This window comes from Erithacus rubecula (genome assembly GCF_903797595.1).
Source record: "Erithacus rubecula genome assembly, chromosome: 9".
NCBI classification, from domain to species: Eukaryota; Metazoa; Chordata; class Aves; order Passeriformes; family Muscicapidae; genus Erithacus; species Erithacus rubecula.
The window spans coordinates 6,945,451-6,965,257 of record NC_136660.1 but is presented as its reverse complement, the minus strand read 5'-3'; the positions used below and the strand labels follow the sequence as shown (position 1 = coordinate 6,965,257).

At 42.8% G+C, this 19,807-nt stretch overlaps 1 protein-coding gene across 5 annotated transcripts in view; it reads left to right on the top strand.

Moving 5' to 3' along the window:
• PHYHIPL (phytanoyl-CoA 2-hydroxylase interacting protein like) overlaps positions 1 to 19,807 on the top strand; it is a 127,746-nt gene that overhangs the window by 78,050 nt on the left and 29,889 nt on the right. The window contains exon 1 of one of the 5 annotated variants that reach the window (XM_079312568.1): positions 10,876 to 10,917. The exons of 2 other annotated variants lie outside the window; for them this stretch is intronic. Coding sequence is in view for 2 of the 3 variants with exons in the window: in XM_079312564.1 (XP_079168690.1) it covers positions 10,991 to 11,189 (199 nt within the window). In the remaining variant the exon portion in view is untranslated. 2 more of the 5 variants (XM_079312564.1, XM_079312565.1) reach the window with 2 other exon arrangements.

Below are 19,807 nucleotides of genomic sequence, written 5' to 3'. Positions count from 1 at the left end.
CTGCTGGAGGACCCATTGTTTAGGTCACTACAGAGACACACACTTACAGAAGGCTCCTCCAGGCATGAGGCTTCTTTGCAACATGATGAGGTGACTTCCATAATCAGCATTTGTACCTAAACTGCACACAACTTTTTTGCCCTTCTGTTTATGGACTGTGCTGCTGCAGCCCATGACAAAGCATGGGAACTGCATTTCTGTTTTGAGTGCACAGAACTGGAGGAGATGATAATTTCAGATAAATTTTCATCTTTATAAGTATTTATTTCAGATTTAAGATAGTCTCTGCCTGCTTGCCTCCAAAATATGCTGCAAGGGTGTATTCAAAACTTAAATTTGTGGTTTTACTACTAAGGATGTTGGCACAATTTTCTAATGGAGTTGTATTTCTCACATTTCAAAACCAAACAAATCAACCTAATTTGGCGCATACCATTTCTGTAATTGCACAATAATTTTTTCCTATTCCTAAGGGATTTTATGTTCCTTACACTTGTGATGAATAAGAAGCATGTAAAGATCATACTGTGGTTTACTAATAATGGAAATGTGAGGAAAATGACTTCAGCTTTTTATGTATTTCTTTTCAGAACTTAATGGTCATTTCAAATATTTTGAAATAGAAATACATAATACAAAAATATGTCTTAATCATGTATCAGCATCTTTCCAAAATGCCACCAGTACCATTCTTGCCTGGAATTTGGGTATAGAGTCAGGAGGGGTTCTTCTGGAGTGTCACTCTTTGAATGTTTTCAGAACTCCTGATATTGTAATCCACTGTTACCCAGTATTTTATTACTCTCAGTAGGACATTTACTGGAGAGATGAAACCTGAGTAGGCCACAATTAATTCTTTCAGAAGTTCCTGTTGGGTACTCATGGCTGCGTGGAACCATTTACTCTTAAGTGGAGCCTGGAGGATCTCTGTGTTGTGATGGTGTTTGCCAGCATTCCCTTCTGACCTAATCTGTGTTTTGGTGTCATGTTATTTTAGGGACATATTTTTTAGCTTAGAAGCAATGTCTAGAGCTAGACATCAACATGTACATCTCTTAAAGCAGAAGAGCTTCTACTGCTTAGATTCTCTTATAACTTCATTTCTTGAATTTATTCTGGGTTTGCTGCACTAAAAACGTTCCTGCAGATAATTGCCAAATTATTGGCTTATAGTTTCAGGGAAGATTATTTTTTAATTACTTGAAATGGTGCCATAACAGGTATAAAGCAGCAGTAGTAGTAGTAGTAGTAGTAGTAGTAGTAGTAGTAGTAGTAGTTGTTGTTGTTGTTGTTGCTGTTGTTGTTGTTGTTGTTGTGGTTGTTGTTATCATAATCATTATTATATTGTTGAAGTACAGTGCCATCAAATTCCAGATCTATTTTTAGAATGTTTTCCTGTGAAAATCCTTCTCTGCTTATCCACTGAGTGTATTTGAGCTGAATCTCTCTGTATCATCTCCTGTGTTGGAGTCAGTAAACTTCCTTTCTGCCATCACTCTGGGAAGAAAGAATATGATTTCTGTCTTAGGTGGCTTCATGAGAGATTCATCCTTACAGTTTGCCTTACCCTCTATTACTTGGAAATATTTAGGCATTTTATATAAATAAAGAATAATTACACTGTGTATGCTATGTTATTAGGTGAATGAATTAAAATGACAACTTGGCAAAAGGGGGTTGAGAGGAGAAGTGGAACTATGACTTCAATGCAAAAGGAAAAGCAAAAACTTTGCAGAACCGGAGGAAAAAAAATCTTCCTTCAGAATTCTAGTAAGCAGTATAAGTGACTTTTAAAATAATAGTGTATACTGGGGCATGTACATAGGAGCACAAGAAAGCTCATCTATCTGGTGACCACCAAATGACACTGATCTGCAGCTTATAAATAAGGTCTGCAGTTCATATGCATTCAGTGGTTTTTGCAACTAAGCTGCATTTGTGTCCAAGAGAAATGTTCAGATTACTGAATATCTCCCACCTAGGAGTGGAAGAAAAAAAGAGTGCACATTGTCAGCACAGGTCAAGAAATAAGGGAAACTCAGACTTGTGTGCCTGGATGCATTTCATCTTCTGAATCAAAGCATTGCCACCCTGCACAACCTTTTGAGAGATGTTGGTGCCTTAGGCTTAAGTACCTAATGTCACAGTGAATGAAGAGACCAGACAGCCAACTTGCTGCTTAGAAGGAAAACAACACAGCAACTGGAAGGAGGAGGAGAACTGGAAGAACCTTATGAAAATTGCAGAGATGATGTATAGAAAATTATTAATCAAAAATATAGATTTGAGCAAAAAACTTCTTGAAATTCCCCTGGCTCTGTGTTTCTCTGTGATAAGAGCAAAATAGTTTAAAAACATTGGCAGTTTTGGCTTTGGTCTTGTTTTTGCTATCATTGTCTGCCTCACAAAGAACACTTCTTTCAGAAATTCCAGTTAAGTACGTTACACTATGAGTCAGCTACCAGCTCTCCAGAGCTATCTTGAGGAGTCTGTCTAAAGAATGATGAACTTGGATGCCAGTGCAGCATCTGTGAGAGACACGAACAGATTCACTTGGTGGGCACAGCCCAGCAAAGCAGAAGACTCACTGTGCTGCTGTGTGCAGCACAGAGCTCAGGGGGGCTCATGCCATCAGCCACTGTGATCACAAGGCTGCTCTCATTCAGTAATAAACACAGGAAACTCTCATTTTCTTAACTGACTGGATCTAGAGACTATCAATGCCTCATTACTCTGTTTCCACCATGAAACAAGAACTTATAGATTTTCCCCTAGTCTGGGTTTTTTTTCTTCCTTACTTCTTTTTTGACATTCTACCAGAGCCATTCTGCAGGGCATAAGAGAAGATGGCTGCTTCTATGGTATTTGGATTTGTTATGTCGGTGTTTTGTCATTGTAAAGTCAATGTTAGGAGCTTTAGCAATTTTTTCTCGGAGTTCAGTCTTGATCTTATTGCCAAGGAAATGTATGTCAAGTAAGATTTTGCATTTTAAGGGAAAAATACAAACAGGAAAGAAAAAATGAAAGTTTTTGATAAAATATGCATGTTTAGGCTGTATTTTCCATTTGAGAAGCTCATCAGGTCCAGCAGGAAAAACATTTTAATATTGAACAATTTCAGCATTACAGCATTTAGAATAGGACAAAAAAATCCCTCTGAATAAGGCCTTTTGTTTATATCTAGTGAATCAACAAGGCAGAGGTGAAATTTCATTTGTTGCCTCTTTTAGGAATCCAGTCTTTACCAGTGCACTATTTCAAATCCTTCACTGAATAATCTGCATAATGATTGCACTGTCTATGAGTCTCATCACCTGCATATTTGTTCATTAGAATGTATATGAAAGACAGAGCTAAACTGAATTCATTTAAAAGTTTGAGCAAATGCTAGTGGAGCTGTTTCTCCAGTATTTTCTGAGCTCTCTTATGAACTGGAACAACTCTCAACCAAGAGCAATTAAAATCTTCCATCTCTTCTGAGTTCTGTTAATCTGTGAGTGCTCTATACCTTATGCTCAGAAGTAAAGACAGGGCAGATCCTCTACTGATCATGACCTTTTTTCTGTAGGCATGAAATTTCTCACATTACTGCAAACAACCTCCACCCGTGAACATTGTTCATCTCTTTGGCATTTTCAGGTCTCGCATGTGTTGGCTCTTTGCCCTTGTATCTGAGCACAGTGTTCTCAAAGCTTGCAGTATGACACAGGATACAGCAAAGAAAGATAAAGGGAACAGAGCACACAGTAATCGATAGCAATAGAAAAGGACAAAAGAGCCTCTCAGCATTTTCCACCCGTTCTGCTACTTTTACTTTTTTTCTATTCTCTTTATCTTGTTTTGTTTTTTACATTCCTCACTCTCCACCACCAAGATTTTAAACATTTTAAGTCAGTCCCTCTGTCTTTACTACAAGCATAAGTTATAAGGAATGAGCAAAAGGAGCTACAAGCAACAGACAGCAGGAGTTGCTGATGTAGCACATGAGGAGACCAAATGGAATATCATGGCTTGAAATCATAAATCAGCATACAAATAGTCTCAAAATGTGTATTTCACCATGAGATAGCTGGTTAGGAAGAACAACGTGTTTTTCTCTGACCTAAGCCTATTCTAGGAACAACCCATTCAGAGTCTCTTAGCTCCAGTTTTCTGAAACTTTTTGTACTGTTTTGTTCAGTTATTACTTAGATCAAAATTGACTTGCTTAGCTACCTCACATGTTATTGACTAAACATCTGATCAGCTAAGTACCATGTAGTAGATTAGCACACAAGATTCTATGGTGAGGTGCAGCTCTTATTAAAATTTCTTGTATATATGAGGGTGAACTTTATTTCTGTTGGCTTTTTATTAGCTTGGAATAGTCAGATTTTTAAGATGTTGAGGTCCAGATCCACTGTTTTGATGCTCCAATTCTGCACTTCATATGTTTTCTTTCTCAGTTCTTATGTAAGAAGATTACACAAGAGAAGGCTGTAATCTCCAAAATCATTTACCATATTAAACAGCAGCTACCACCAGTGGATCTTTATCAGCAGCCTGGAGCAGAACAGAGACACGTGGCTGTACATATGGAAGCTGGTCATTTACAGTACTCATCAATGTGTACTGCCAGTCATGGGCAGATGTCATCAACAGTCATTACACAGCTCTGAAAATAGAACCAAACTTGACCCGGACAGGTCCTCAAACAATTGATAAACTGCCTCTGAACAATGAAAATGTGTGGAGTCCATTCCCTCTACCAGCTTCTTGCTGCTCAGTGAACCTGCAGACCCAGTGCTAAGGCAGCATGGGGAGGGGACACTCAGACAGGATGCACATGGCACGAAGATGTCTCCAGACTCCTCAGAATTATAGTTTCTCTATATGTCCCTGAGCAGGGACAGGAGAGGAGCATCACTACCATGTCCTGGCTGGTGTCTGGAAATGGCAAGTTTTATTTGCCCATTGTGCTTTTTCCATTATTTTTCTTCTCCCCAAGAAACACTGGTAAGTTAAGACAGTGAGTAGAAGCAAGCATTTTGGGGAAGAGAAGGGCAAAGTGGCTTTAAGAGTGGGGATAGTCCTGTGCAGAGCCAGGAGCTGGACTTGATGATGCTTGTGGGTCCCTTCCACCTCAGCATTTTCTGTAACTCTGTGGGAGCACCTCTGCCCTGCATTTACTTCTCTATCTGTCCCAGGCACTGTGCTATGCCCTAGGAAGGGGAGGAACAGCATTAGGACGCAGAGGGGTTCCCGTGCTGCCACCTTGCAGCTTTCCCAGACTGTGTGAACTCTGCACAGAGAGCTAGTGCCATGGCCCTGACAGCATTCCCTCAATTGCTGTGCTGTGTGGAAGGGGCCATGGACCCACATTCACACACTTTACTAAACCTGGCTTCCTCTACTTAGCTCCCACGACAGCATAAAGAGATCAGGGGGGAGTTCCTTCCCCCACCCTTCCCTGCCCTCACCCAAGGCTTGAGAGGAACACTGGCTTCCCCTTTTCTTTGAGAAGTGCTGGCGAGCACAGACTGTTACAGCGTGCACACAGTCCTTGGCATCAGAAGTGGTCAGCTGCTCCCGTGCTCCTGTTTGCTTGCTGGCATGTGGCAGAGGGCACGAGAGAGGAAAGCAGTGCTGCATTTCTGAAATGAGCTACAGCAAATGCTGTGTGCCTGCAGCTCCAGCCAGCCTGCCAGGGCTTGTCTGCTCGTTAGTTAGCAGGTAGAACATTGCAAGTGACTTGTACTTAGTTGCTCCCCATGCCAGCTCCTCTGATCTCCAGCAGTCCTGGAAGACATGATTTAAGGCTGTAAGAAATGTGTTGCTCAGCCTTTGTGGAAGTGCACAGCCAGTGTTTGGGTGGTAATGTAACTTTGAAACACAAGAGTGTTTTTTAAAGGCTACCAATACTGCTACTACATGTAATGAGAACAAAAAATGATTTTTTAAGATGTCTCTGCCAGAATGAGAATCTGATTGTCAGAAATAGCCACCAGCCCTTCCCCAATGAAGTGGGAAGAGCATCCCTTTGCTTCTCCTTTACAGTCTCTAGAACAGTGTGTGCAGAGGAGCTTTTATGTTTGTCTGTGTCCCAAAACAAAGAGGACACCACAGCAAAATAATCTTTTGGTGACAAAAATGACTGAACCAAAATTTGTTATGAGCTATACAGTAGAACATGTTATGATGTATCTGTGCAGGGAGTGATCTCTTCATTTAGCAGAAGTTGCAGCAACAAATTTTTCTGACTATGGGTTTTATTTTTATGCTTTTCTAGGCTTTCCTTTTTTTGATTGTTCTTGAAGTTGTGACATGAGATCAGGAAAGCTTAAGAGCTTAAGTGACTTCTCAGAGTACCATCATTTCAAGATGAATAAGCATTCCTGAAGACAGCCTGTGGGAAGTGAATTGATGTAGTATTTGAATGTCCTGACTTTATAATTCATACAAAACTCTCTCTGCAGGAGTGTGCCCAGTGCTGAAAACTTTGCCTTAGGGTTCAGCTGGATCAAGCAGTAATAAGACTCCATCAGTAGTTGAGGGGGAGGAAGAGGGAAAAACAACTTTAAAGCAGTGAAAGATGCCCATGATCATTGTAATAGCAAAGCTTTTGCTCCCACAGTCTGTGGAAGCACCACATAATAGGCTGGAGAACTGACCCTGCCCTCAGTGCCTGCCTTGCAGCTGCATGTGGGATTGCAACCTCGGTTTGGGAACAGCTGGCTCAAGCAAAGGCAGCTGGCTGCTCTACTCAGCTGTGTTTTGAGATGAGGTCAGAGGGAGTTTGACAATATACAGAGTTCAGACCATCACCCCTCGAGAGGGTGGAGAAATCCAAAATGAGAAAATAGGGATAAGACTTACATATTCTCTCTAAAGCTAGTTGCATGATCTATTTCAGTCTGGATATATTTGTTGATAAAGTGTTTTTGCCAGCAAGATACAGGAAGGAGGTTTTACTTGAGGATGAATTCACCATTTGCATAATATTTCCATTTAGACAGTGCTGTCAGGCAGTCATTTTAATGAATGCTCAAACCCCCAAAATGACTGTAGTCTAACCCCACTGCTTGTTCCTGTTTCTTTATTGACACTCCTGGTAACTCCTGGTATTTGCAGCCAAACAGCTGCACTTTGGGAATGAGCATCTTTGTCCAGACTGACTGCAAGCTCATAATACTTGCTGACAGCAACTGCTCCCAAAAGGGCTGCATGGCACCACTTCCACTGCAGAAGCACTGCACCAAGACAGAACCAAGACACAGAGAGCTTGGGTCTCCCCACCTTAGCCATCATGCACATTTTTAAATAATTTTCTACAAGTGTTAATTATAAAGTAAATTTTGAACTTTCTGGTGAGAGGACTGGGGGACCAACCTCTTCTTGACAGCTGGGCTTCACAATTTTTGTCTTATTTGTCACTGAGCATCCCTCATGCCTCCTAAGCATGGGAGGAAGCCCTGAAGCTATTGTGGAATACTTTTCTGTCTTTTGTCTCTGAATTATTTGCTGCCACATTTTTGTCAGACATCACTACTCCTGTTTTAGGAGCGGGAAGGTTTGTTTTCAATTCAGGTAAAGACCAGTTGTGCATTTTCAGTGTTGTGATAGCTGTGTAATTAACTTCTGAGGGCATAAGACTTAGTGGTCAGTCTATAGATAGCCTATGGATCTGATAGCTGCTAATCTCATTAATCCTTGAATTTAACTTAATTTATACCTCATTTGTTTCACCTAGTTTATAGTGATATATTACTCAACTTCAAGAAAGAACAATAAAAAACTGGTAATGAAGCTCAGGCCTCAAACTGTCTGCAGAGAATGGAGGATTTGGCACTTGTTTCTGTTGCACTATTAGACAAATGAAAATAGTCATTGGTTAGTGATAAAATATTTCTATTTTAAATCTCCTTTGGCTCACTCTATGTCATGTCTTCCTTTACTCAATAGCTTTGCTTGATAAATTTTATGAATGCAAGCATATATGTAGTAATAAATTTCTAGAGATTTTAACATATGTGAATATTTGGCTCTCCTCCAAAAACACAGGATTCATTACTGCCTTAATACCAGGTCTGATTCATTCCTGGCAGGAGCAGTTTGGTGGTATACAGAAATTAAGGGGGAAGGTTGTCCTTAGTTTTTGTGAACTGTAGTTATATCACTGTAGGGGGGTGTAGAATTAAGCTGGTGCAATCTCTAAATTAATTTGATGGAGCTATGACATTAAAATATGTTTTTAAATGTAATGACTTTTAAAAATGCAAGAATTAAATTGCAGTAGTCTAGCCATTGTCCAGACAAAATAGTAGCACTAATCTAGATTGGGATTTATACAAAACTGTATAGCTCCACCTCATACCCTTACTTCTGTTAATGTGCTCAATATGGTATTGGAAAACTTTACTGTCACTTATGTGTACAAATTAATACTTCCACAGCATGACAGGCAATATGTTATAAAATTGATAAAATCCACACAGACAACTTTCTTCTCAACTGGCAGCTATGTAAGTAGCTTGCTAAGGACAAGAGATCAGAAAATTTATGTGGTGAGTTGACCCAGGCTGGATACCAGGTACCCACCAAAGCTTCTCTATCACTGCCCTTCTCAGCTGGGTAAGGGAAAGAAAATGTAATGAAAGGCTTGTGGGTCAAAATCAAGGCAGGAAGAGATAACTCAGCAATTACTGTCATGGGGAAAATGCTAGGGGAAATTAGCTTAATATATTACCAATCAAATCAGAGCAGGATAATGGGAAATAAAAACTAAATCTTCAAACACCTTCCTCCCACCTCTCACTTCTTCCCCACTCCTGATTTTCTCTACCTCCTCCCCAACCAGTGGCACAGGGGAATGGGGATTTGGAGTTTCTTTGGTTCATCACACATTTTCTCTGCTACCCCTTCCTTTTCAATGGAGGACTGCTCACACTCTTCCCCTACTTCAGCATGGGGTTCATCACACGGAAGACAGTCCCCCTCAAACATATCCAACATGAGTCCTTCCCACAGGCTGCAGGGGAGCCTCAGCTCCAGAGCTTGGAGCACCTCCTCCTCCTTCTTTTCCACTGACCTTGGTGTCTGCTGGGTTGTTTCTCTCACATGTTCTCATTTCTCTCTTCTGATTGCCCTTGCACAGTGTCTTTTCCCTCTTCTTATATCTGTTATCCGGATGTGGTACCACCAATGTGGATGGGCTTGGCCTTGGCCAGTGGTGGGTCCACCTTGGAGCTGGCTGGGCTTCATCAGGCCTGGGGGAAATTTCAGCAGCTTCTCCCTGTGGCAATCAATACTTTGCCACACAAACCAAGTAAAGTTTAATTTCATTGATTAGAATCAACTGCTTCAACACAGAAAGCTTTTTTTTTTTGCTACTTTCTACCTCATTTTCCCTTCTAATCCCAGAAATAACCAGGTGGATGTCATGTGATCAACCCCAAAAATGTGCAGTTGATGGCTAAATTGAATTTATGTGTACATGGATTAATCAGAAGCTGGCTTTCAGACAGATGGGAGTAGATGAGGTTAGACTGAAAACAGATAAAATAAGAACTGAGGGAATCAAGAAAAAAATACTGATATTAAAAAGAAAAATTAGATAAATAAGCCTAGTAAATTTGGTTTTAAAAACTAATGAAAGATATCAGGTTAGCAAGTAATATGGAAGAAATAGAGGAAATGAGAGAATGATGTGCATTTGATGTGAGTTCAGCAGGTCTCAGATAAGCAGTGATCGGATAAGTCTGAACACAGACCCATGTTCTGTCACAGAGGAGCCACTGTCTGACCTCTGTCATCAGGCAACTGCTGTGCCTGGATAAATGAACACTTGTTCTGCTTTGCAGGCAGCCCTGTCCCTATCAGCATGAGGAGATTAAGCCCTCTGAACCTTGGACAAGGAGCTGAGGAGCTTGTGTTAGCCCTGGGGAGTTTTGCCAAATTTGTTAGCTGTTCTCATTTCTCACTCCAGAATATAGTGCAGGTTATCAAAGATGGCTCTTGCAAACACACATTGGAACAATTCAAGGGGCATTCACAAAGACTAAATTTGGTCTCAGAAGGTTTTTCTCACACTGCTTCCTGTAGAATCAAGAGGAAGCATTTCCTCTGGAGCAACTCTGAGTACCTACAATGAACTCCCTTTGAGATACACTTGAGGATTTTTCTACTCTCCACTTGCTGCAGAAAGATCCTAAGGCAAATAAACTCCTTAGGCTAAAGATGGCCTTTGCAATTACCTTCCTGTGCAGCCTGGTTTAAGAAGCAGGAGCAGTGAATCAGTCACACTAAGAGATTTTGAGTCAGTTCTAGGATTTTCAAGGCTTACAGAATGCCACAACTCCTACACTGGCTTTAAACACTCCAGGGCACTGCGTATGTACAACTGGAAATCTGTAAGGATTGCTACCAATAAATAACATACTGTAGGACTGATATGTATTCAGAACACAAGTAACAGTGGGACATAACTCAGAGCAGAACATGGTTTAATTAAAATGCTTGTAAGGTGTTGTTAAATGGACATGCATTCCTAGAGAGCAAACCCATGGAAAGTTCAGCTCTTCATTGCTGTTTTTAATGTGAAACTGTTTCTTGTGAAATTTTGTGACATTTAAATTGTGAGTCACATACTGCTTCGGGTCTTTGCAGCAAGGTTCTGGTAGCAGAGAGGGGCCAGGGATGTCTAAAGGGGCAGCTTAAGAGAGCAGCTGCTGGAAGTTTCCCCCATGTACAATAGAGCCAAAGTCAGCTGACTCCAGGACAGACCCACAACTGGCCAAGGCCAAGCCAATCAGAAATTGCAGTAATGCCTCTGTGATAACATATTTAAGAAGAAAAAAAAAAAGGTATTGTGCAAAAGTAATTACAGCCAGGAAAGGGAGGACTGAGAATATGTGAGAGAAACACTGTGCAGACACCAAGGTCAGTGCAGAAGGAGGGGCAGCAGGTGCTCCAGGTGCCAGAGTGGATTCCCGTGCAGCCCGTGGTGCAGACCATGGCAGAGCACACTGACCCCCAGCAGCCCATGAATATCCATGAGGGAGAGGAGACCCAGCTGCAGCCAACAAAGGAGATCTGTGCCAGAGCAGTGGGATGCCCTAAAGAGCACTGTGAATCCGTGGCAAGCCCACGCTGGAGCAGGTTCCTGGGAGGAACTTGCAGACCTGCGGAGAGAGGAGCCCACGCTGGAGCAGGTTTGTTGGCATTGTGACCCCATGGAGGACCCATGCTGGGCTGTTCCTGGGGGCACCACATGGGAAGGGGCCCACTCTGGAGCAGTTCATGGAGAGCTGTAGCCCTTGGGAAGGACTCATGCTGGAGAAGTCTGTGAAGGACAGTCTCCTGTGATAGGACCCCAGGCTGGAATAGGGGAAGGACTCTTCTCCCTGAGCAGCAGCAGAAACAATCTCTGATAAACTGCCCATAACCCCCATTCCCTATCTCTCTGCACCACTATTTGGGGAGGAGATACAGCCCAAAAAAAGAGGGTGGGGTGGGGGAAGGTGTTTTTCAGATTTGTTTTACTTCTCATTGTCTTACTGTGATTTTGATTGGTAGTAAATTCAATTAGCTTCTCTAAGTCAATTTTATTTTGCCCATGACAGTTACTGCTGAGTGATCTCTTCCTGCCCTTATACCAATCCACAAGCTTTTCTGTGCATTTTCTATCCCATGTCCAGCTGAGACAAAGTAGCTTTGGTGAGCAAGTGGCATCCAGCCTGGGTCAATGCAAAACATATATATAAATAATCATAGATCTGAAAAGCAATATAAGAGCTTGTAGTAATAAGTCAAATGAGAGAAATTTAAGATTGATCTCACTACTCGTCTAGTCTCTGAGCTAAGGAATGTCTTGATGTTCCTACTCTCACTGATTTAACACAATCTTCCTGGTGTTTCCTTAGCAGTTAATTGACTGTGTTCATGGTAGCAGTGGGGGATGAGGCAATGGTATCTTTCCTGTGTTGCCACATCATCTCAGTCATAACAGATTGTGATGGTACAAAAGCAGTGACATCAGCCTAGATCCCATCTGTGCTTATGCAAAATGCTTATAGCTCTATAGTTATAAGAAAATGAGATCAGTAGATGACACTGAGGAACTAATCACTTAGACTTTCTTCATTAACTTTATTAATGAACTGTATATCCTTCTTGGCTGAAAAGTTTTGGTTATCCAGTGAAAGGTTGTAGTATTATGAGGAAAATTTCCGTCACAGGATCGGTTGAGAGAGTTTCAGAAAAGGCTTTGTGGAAAGAGGATGGGCAGTAGGGGGAACATGAGAGGATACTGTAATGAAAAGCCAGCAGAATAGTGTCTTGTTCCAATGAAAATGGGAAACACCAAAGAGATAATGGGTCACTGCAGTCTACTAAAATGGGTGAAACTAAAATATGAACTTTGCTAGAAACAGAAAACTGGAGGTTCACCAAAAAGGGGTTTTATATTCTAAGTTTAACATATAGGAGAGAAAGGGGGACAGCATGAGGATACACTGAAACAGCTGCCAAGAGCTTAAAAATAATATGAAAACACTGTCTTATAAGACTGTCTTGAAGGCACAATAACACAATGAAATATTAATTGTAATTAATTTGTAATAAGGAGATAAATTTTGAGACCAGTTCTTATTCTCCCTAAGAATAATGGACTGTTGCCATGAAGTTTATTGGGAAGCAGATTAAATAATGGCTTGCTTAAGAAATCATTGATGTAATTATGAGCTGCTGGGAAAAAGCAACTAAGAAGTACATAATGAAATATCATCACTTGAACAAATGCATCTGAGATGTCCCTTCAGATATTTAAAGGACTGATGGAACAGCTAGTTACTAAAAAACTCCACAGAGAATTGAGGAAGTATCAGGAGAATAATAAAGTGTCAGCATGTCAGAAGACTTTAAAAACTGAATTAAGAGTACCTATGGAAACTATTGTTCTATAGCATGGCTCCAAATTGAAACAAATACTAAAAAAGAGAGAACCTGAAAGGGGAAACATTTATGTGGAGGTGAACAGTGTATTGAGACCCTGATAGGACACAGGTGTACTGCAGTACACCTAACCAGGCTAATTATAATGTTTATCCCCCCCACATCTTTTAGGATGAAGCCAGAAGATTGGCAGAGGACAGAACAGCATTGAAATTTTTACAAAGGCATTTGATACTGTGCCACATACTATCTTAAGGAAATTGCTGAAACAAGTCAGCTGGGGCTAAAATTCACTTAAAGGTATCAAAACTGGCCACTGAACTGTAGACAGAAACTAAGTATGAATAGCAGTCAGCATTGTCAAGGATAAGCAGACAAAAGTATCCTTTAAAGGTCAAGATATGGTCCAATATCTGGAGGATAAGGCACTAATTAAATGTGAAAGTGGTTACAAAAATTGGAAGACTGATTAACAGCACAAAGGAGAGAGGTTCAGATTGTTCTCTAAGGTTACTCTGGATCTCATAGATGGAGGCTAAACTTAAAATGAAATTAATAAGTGACAATGCCAAGCATTAAACAGTATTTTGTGCCCATTGGAGAAAATTTTTTTTTTAAATTATTTTTTTTTGCATATGAAAGATTTTTTCTTTCTTAGAGGCTTATTTAGACTGTATAAAGCTAATCATAAAGCTGAAATTTAGAAAGCAGCACCATCAATAACATTAATAAAATTATAATTTTCTTGAAATCTTTCTTGGTCTGAGAGGAATATTCCTTTTAAATTGTTTATGTTGCTTAGATTAGGTTGAAATTTGCACACCCAGCCAGTACCATCAGAGGGCTCCATACTCTGAAGTTTTCCTTATGAATGAGGATGGTGTGGCAGTGGTGGGTGGTAAGGAATGAAGGGTTGGATAGCAGGGCATTTCTTGATTGTCTTGGATCAGACCAAGGACTTACCCAGGTTAGTACAGCTCCTTTAGCAGTAAATGAAAATGGATATTTACAGAAGATGAAGGGCATAACATTTTTCAGTAACTCTTCCCTGGACTCTTGGTTTTCAGCTTAGGGCTCAGTCACTCTCAGCATAGTCACTTGTGGTTTTAGGAATCTAAACAATTCCTTTTGTATGAACTTTTCCAGCCTTCCCTTGAATAAATTTCTAGCTGTCCTTTAGTCTTACAACTGTAACATCCATTGCAGAAAGTACCATCTCCTTTCATTTGTTCTGAAGCTATTGCTATTACCTGCAATTGACATCCTCTAATTCCTGTATTGGGAGACTTGGCAGACTCAAACTTTGGCTACCCCTGTCTATCTTATGTGGTTGTCTTGGCTGTCTTTTTCACTGACTGACTGTCTTTTTAGTTGTAGACTAGTTTTGCCTACACTGAAGTCATTTTTCCAAATTTGTGAGTAGGTTCCCTGGCGCCAGAAATCACAGGTTTGCCTCAGTACTGCATCTTTGATGTTTTAAAGTATGGTTTGTGACCTTGCAGGAGAAGCCTGAATGCATAAAGTGAATGCAATTGCTGAAATGAAGCCCTCTGAGCAGGGAAGGAGAGACATTTTGAGATGTATGAGCTACTGCATGCACCTCACTGGAGAGTTCCCAGAAGCTGTGGAGCTTCCCAGCATCTCAAACAACACCAAAGCAGAAAACAGCAGGCAGAGACATTTCCAGGAGAGCTGGAGCCTCACTGATGGACTTAGTGTTGGGGTGCCTGGCCATGGGTGTTAACCTTGCAGAAAGAGGGACAGAGACTCACTCTAGAGCCAAGAATAAACACTGCTGCTCTGCCTTGGACTTCCCTAGAGTATAAAAGGGGGAACTCTGCCATCATTCTCATTGTTTGAGGACTTGAGGAGGCTCTTGCCTTGTTATCTGAGAAAAAACAAAGAGGTTCCTGCTTAGATACTGTACCTAGTACCTAAATTGTCATACATCAATGTCTGTCTCAGCAAAGGCTTCAGTGTCACACTGCACACTAACTCTAGAGAGTTATACCTATCACTTAGGCATACCAACTTAAGGTTTTAAGTTTGGGGTAAGTTTTCTGTATTTCTGTCACCAGTCTGTGGATTTTACTTCAGTTCTATGGCATTTCAATAATATTTTGCAAACAATCTTTTTCAAGTGTGTGCCTTTGCACACTTGAAATAACTGGCATGTCCATTGAAAAGAGAGAATGAATGCAAAATTACAAAGAATTTATTTCCATGAAACTTCAGGGATTAGTTGCTAAATTTAGTCAGTGCATCTTTGAGGACTGACCCTCAATACTGATTTTCATCCTTCTTTTTATCTGTCCTTTAATATTTTGCTTTTCTCCTCAAAAGTGACATATTAATAGGAGGGAAAAAAATCCCAAAATGCTGTCTTTAATTCCTTCCTGGGTTTGTTTTCTTTTTTTTTTTCCTGAAAACCATGTCTGTAGTCTTTTTGCCTTCTTCTTGCACAGTCCACTGAGCAATAGCACAAGTCGATTTTTATTCCCAAGTGGGAAGGCAGAGCTGTAACTCTGAGTCTTGCTGAGGTCTGAGAAAGAGGGTTCTTTATATTCTTTTTTCTTTTATAATATTTTGCAGATAAAAATCTGCTACAATGAATTACAAAGGAGTTTTCAAATAGTGAGAATGGGGTTGCCCAGTTCTGTGCTGTGCTCTGCTGCTAATGCACAGCAGTTTTCCCAAAACAGGGTGCAACACAGGTGGGGCTAAACTTTGTAATCGTGGGGAGAAAAGGAGTACACAGGAATCCCTTTTCCCCTTGCTTTATGGCATGAATGAGGTTGTGCCTTTTAGGAAAGAAGCCACACAGCTCTCCAGCTTGCTGGCAGCCTCTCTGCCTTTCTGCTGTAGAGTGGGAGCTCTGCAGCAAGATCTTGCTGACCTACCTGGGTGACTGTGAATGCCAGGCTGAGGCAGGAGAGCTGAGATTATTGAACCTTGCCAGGCAAGAGCTGTGTGTCACAGCTTACATTTCCTCCTGTGTGCTCACACTAGAAAATGCTACTTCTCTTTCCTTGTGTGAGGTTCCTGTAATAACAGAGACGTTGTTGTTGAACTACAGAAGTTGGCAAGATTCTGTTTATCTAAATGTTGAAAGTCTGAGAGGTTATTGTTGCAGTAAATTTTTTGCAGGCTTTTGCAGTTCTAAACACATGACACTCTGCTGTCTCTAACATTGTGCTGCCATTGGCAGACTTTCCATTACATAATGTTGACCCATATTTGTGATATGTGACATTTTTTGCTAAACACTGTCAGGGATAATCTGTCACAGAATAAACTTTCTGATTATATGTTGAGACTCTGTCATCCTTTATCACAAACATAACTTGTGCCTCAGACAAGGATATTCCTTGTTAAGACAAGCAGAGTATAGTTCTCTCAGGTGAGAAAAAATGCCATGAGAGCATTGAGTGCTCTGAGAGTGAAATACCTAGGACTAAATTCATTGCCAAGTGATTGCATGGAATAACATCTGGGAGTAATTTGAGCTTTAAAAATTGTTGATCCCTTGCCCAGGTGATGGGAGTAGTGATAGGCTAAAGGAAGCACACAATCTGAAGTGTGACTCTGCAAAATACTTTCTCAGGCAGGTCTAGCTTTAGAAAAGCAGAGCTATGGAAAAGGTTTCTCTGCTCTACACTTATAATGAAGTTGGCTGGTATTTAGAGAGTTAATCAGTCTTTTCTTTTAAAAAAATAATTTAAAGGTGTGGGGAAAGAAATAGATATATCTTAGACATGGATTATTGCTACAAGGTAGCTGAGAAATGAGAGGCCTTTGAGGAATGGGAACACCCCAAAAGCTGTCTGCTTCCAAAGAGCTATGCAAAATCCATCCATTCTTAAAAACCTGAATTCAGTTGCATAGAATAAGAAGTAGAGGAGAAAAAGGTGTATAAAATAGAGGCAGAGAGAATAAATTGGGAATTCTCTCAGTATTCAAGAACAGTGTCTGTTTCAAATGGACTTTACATAATGTTATAGCAGAGAAGTAATAAGATTGTGTGAGGTGCTGAAGTGTCTGCCACATTGTGGAAGGGAATGAATGTGGAACATAAGGCTGAAGGACTAAATACACCATCTTCAGAGAAAGAAATTTTCCAGCCTTACGTAGGAGATGCCTGTGTGCTAAGAACAGTTGCAATATCAAGGAGAAAGGTTTTGCTTCAGTCCAGGGAATTAATGCTTGTCAGAGACAAAATTAAAACCCGATGAATGCAGTCTCACCCACTTTAATTTCTTCCCTTTCTGATTCTATATTTGTCCTCATTCTGTCTGTGCATTCATTCATATATTCCTCTCCCTTCCCACCTCCCCACTGACTCACACTCTCTGTCCTGTTACTTCCTTTTCATTTTCTCTTCCGTTAGGTTCCCTTCCCACTCATTCCATTTCTTCTCTGCCTGACCCCTCTGCACACATTTTCCATCACGATTAAAAACACCAGAGAAATAAAGAGCACAAAAAAGAAAAAAATGAACAAGAAAGAGTATGTGTGAGGCATGTGTGTGTAAAGAGTAGACAGTCCCAAGAAGGGTGCTCAGCATTGCTCCTTCTCCCCTGGATTTTTAGAGATTAGTGTCCCTGGAAACCATCATATAGAATGGAAGGATCCCAAAGTTCAGTGTTAGTGGAATGACAGACATACAACTGTGCATGGCGCTTGCTACTGTGCCAGATCAGTGAGGACTTGGAAGACACTGGGTGGTCCATGGACTGCAGAAAGATATTAGAGATTTCTTAGGGACTCTCTGAACTTGCTGTCATGCAATGGTGACCCAGAAATATCACAGCCTCAGTCTTGGTGGGAGCCTACATGCAATGAACTGCTGTGTCTAAATGCAACGGTTGTTGATGTCTCATGATCAATGGCTAAATGGGGCCAATTTTGGTTTGGTGAAACTGCAGACAAGTGCCAGGAATGCTTGTTTGAACGTGTGGTAGGAAATGGACTTAAACCACTTTGTCTGGAAACCGGGGATCCCATTCCAGCATGGTGAACTTGATCCCAAAGTCAGTGTGAGATCTGGAGAAAGCAGTGCACTCGTGCAGCCCCTAAGGCCCAGAGGCTGCTCCTTTGTCCAGCCTGCAGGCCTGTGGTGGGGAGGGAGCTGAGCTGTCACACTTGATGATGGTGCAGTGCTACACAAGTGTAATTTATTATTGTACTACTCTTTATTTTTTCTCCTTTTCTGGTCTTGTTCTTGTTCCTGAAGATGGGAACTGATAAATAAGCACTTTTCAAAAAGGCTTGATAGGAATGGCACCTCTACCATGTGGATTATTTCTCCTTCCCACAAAAAGAGCAGGTGGGGAGTGTGCAGGACAGATAGCCAGAAATGGCTCATTCCCACACCCTCTTTTGGAATCAATAACCTTCTGCCAGCTTTTCTAGGCTTATCAATCTAAAACCGGCTAATATTTCTTTCATAATCGAAGGATCAGAGTGGACGGCGGAGCCCTCGCAGGTGGGTGTGATTGCACCCAGCGGTCATGGTGGGCTGTGTGCTTAGCGTAGGGGAAGTGGCTGACGGTGACTTGGGGATGCTTCTGCCTCGGACGACTCTGTCGGGTTATGGAGTAACCTCGAAACAAACCACGCCGCGGAGGTGGGCAGCTGTGCTGGAGGCAGACCGGCTGGAACCCGCACCGTCCGCTTGCAGGGCCTGACTCGGAAAGGTCGGGCTCCCCGGGAGCTTCCCGCGGAGATGCGACCGCAGTTACATAAGGAGCGGAGGGGGAAGGGACGGTTCCGAGGCGGCGGCCGCGGCCCCTTTAAACGCGGATCCCGGGGCGCGCCGGGCGCCCGCCTCGCCGCTGCCCCCTCCCCGGCTCGCTGCGGCGACAAATCCGCTCCTCGCCCGCCTCCTCCGCCGAGCGCTCGCAGCCGAGCCGGGCGGCGCCGGGAAGCGCTGCCGCGCGGCTCTGCACCGGAGCCGGCCAGCCCCAGCCCCCGGCCAAGCACTGCAGGCAGCGGCGAGGGGCGCGATGGAGGCTCCGCGCCTGGCGCACACCATGGGCAGCCCCACGAGCCCCTGCGAGGAGGTGATCAAGAACCTCAGCCTGGAGGCGATTCAGCTCTGCGATAGGGACGGTAAGCCCGGGCTCGGCGCGGCTAATCCCTGCAGACGTAAAATGCTGCTGCCCTCATGGATCCTAATGCAAATTAATCCGCGCGTCGTATGGTCCTTTGTTATCCCCCATGAATTTGTAGGTGCAAGTGTTCCCCACCCTTCCCGCCGCTGCCGCCACCCTCCTGCCATTGAGAACAAAAGAAGAGAAGGTTGCACCTTGCTGGAGGGAAGGGAGGGAAAACCGCCGCTCCCTAAACCGTGCCTGGCGTTGCGGCGCGATTACCCCGGGCAAGCCTGATGCACAACCCTGCCCCTGCCAGGAATGGACGCTGGGGCTTGTTCTGGGAGAGGCGGCAACGAGCGCCAGAGCCCGAGCTGCGGAGAGTCCGGATCTAGGGATGGGGTAGCGGCCCTGGTGGGGTTTTGTTGCCCGCGGTTTGTATTACAGGGCAATTCCCGTGCTTCAGATAGACGGGCGGATGTGCCGGCTGGCGTGGGCAAGCGGCCAGACTTGTTGCCGGTCCCTCGTGAGAGCCGTGGGGCGGCGAGCGGGCCGAGGCTGGGGCTCGCAAGATGGGGCGCGGGGGAAGCGAGAGGGAGGCGGATCAGCACCGCGGACAGCAGCGCCCAGCCGCGCCTGCCGCGGGGGCCCGCAGTGCCCGGGGCACGGCGCCGGTCAGTCCGTCCGTCCGCCCGTCCGTCCGTCCGCTCCCCGGCACGCAGATGAAGTTTGGTTTCAGAGTAGCAGGTGCGGGTGTTAGAGGTTGTCTGTGTTGAAGCAAGCAG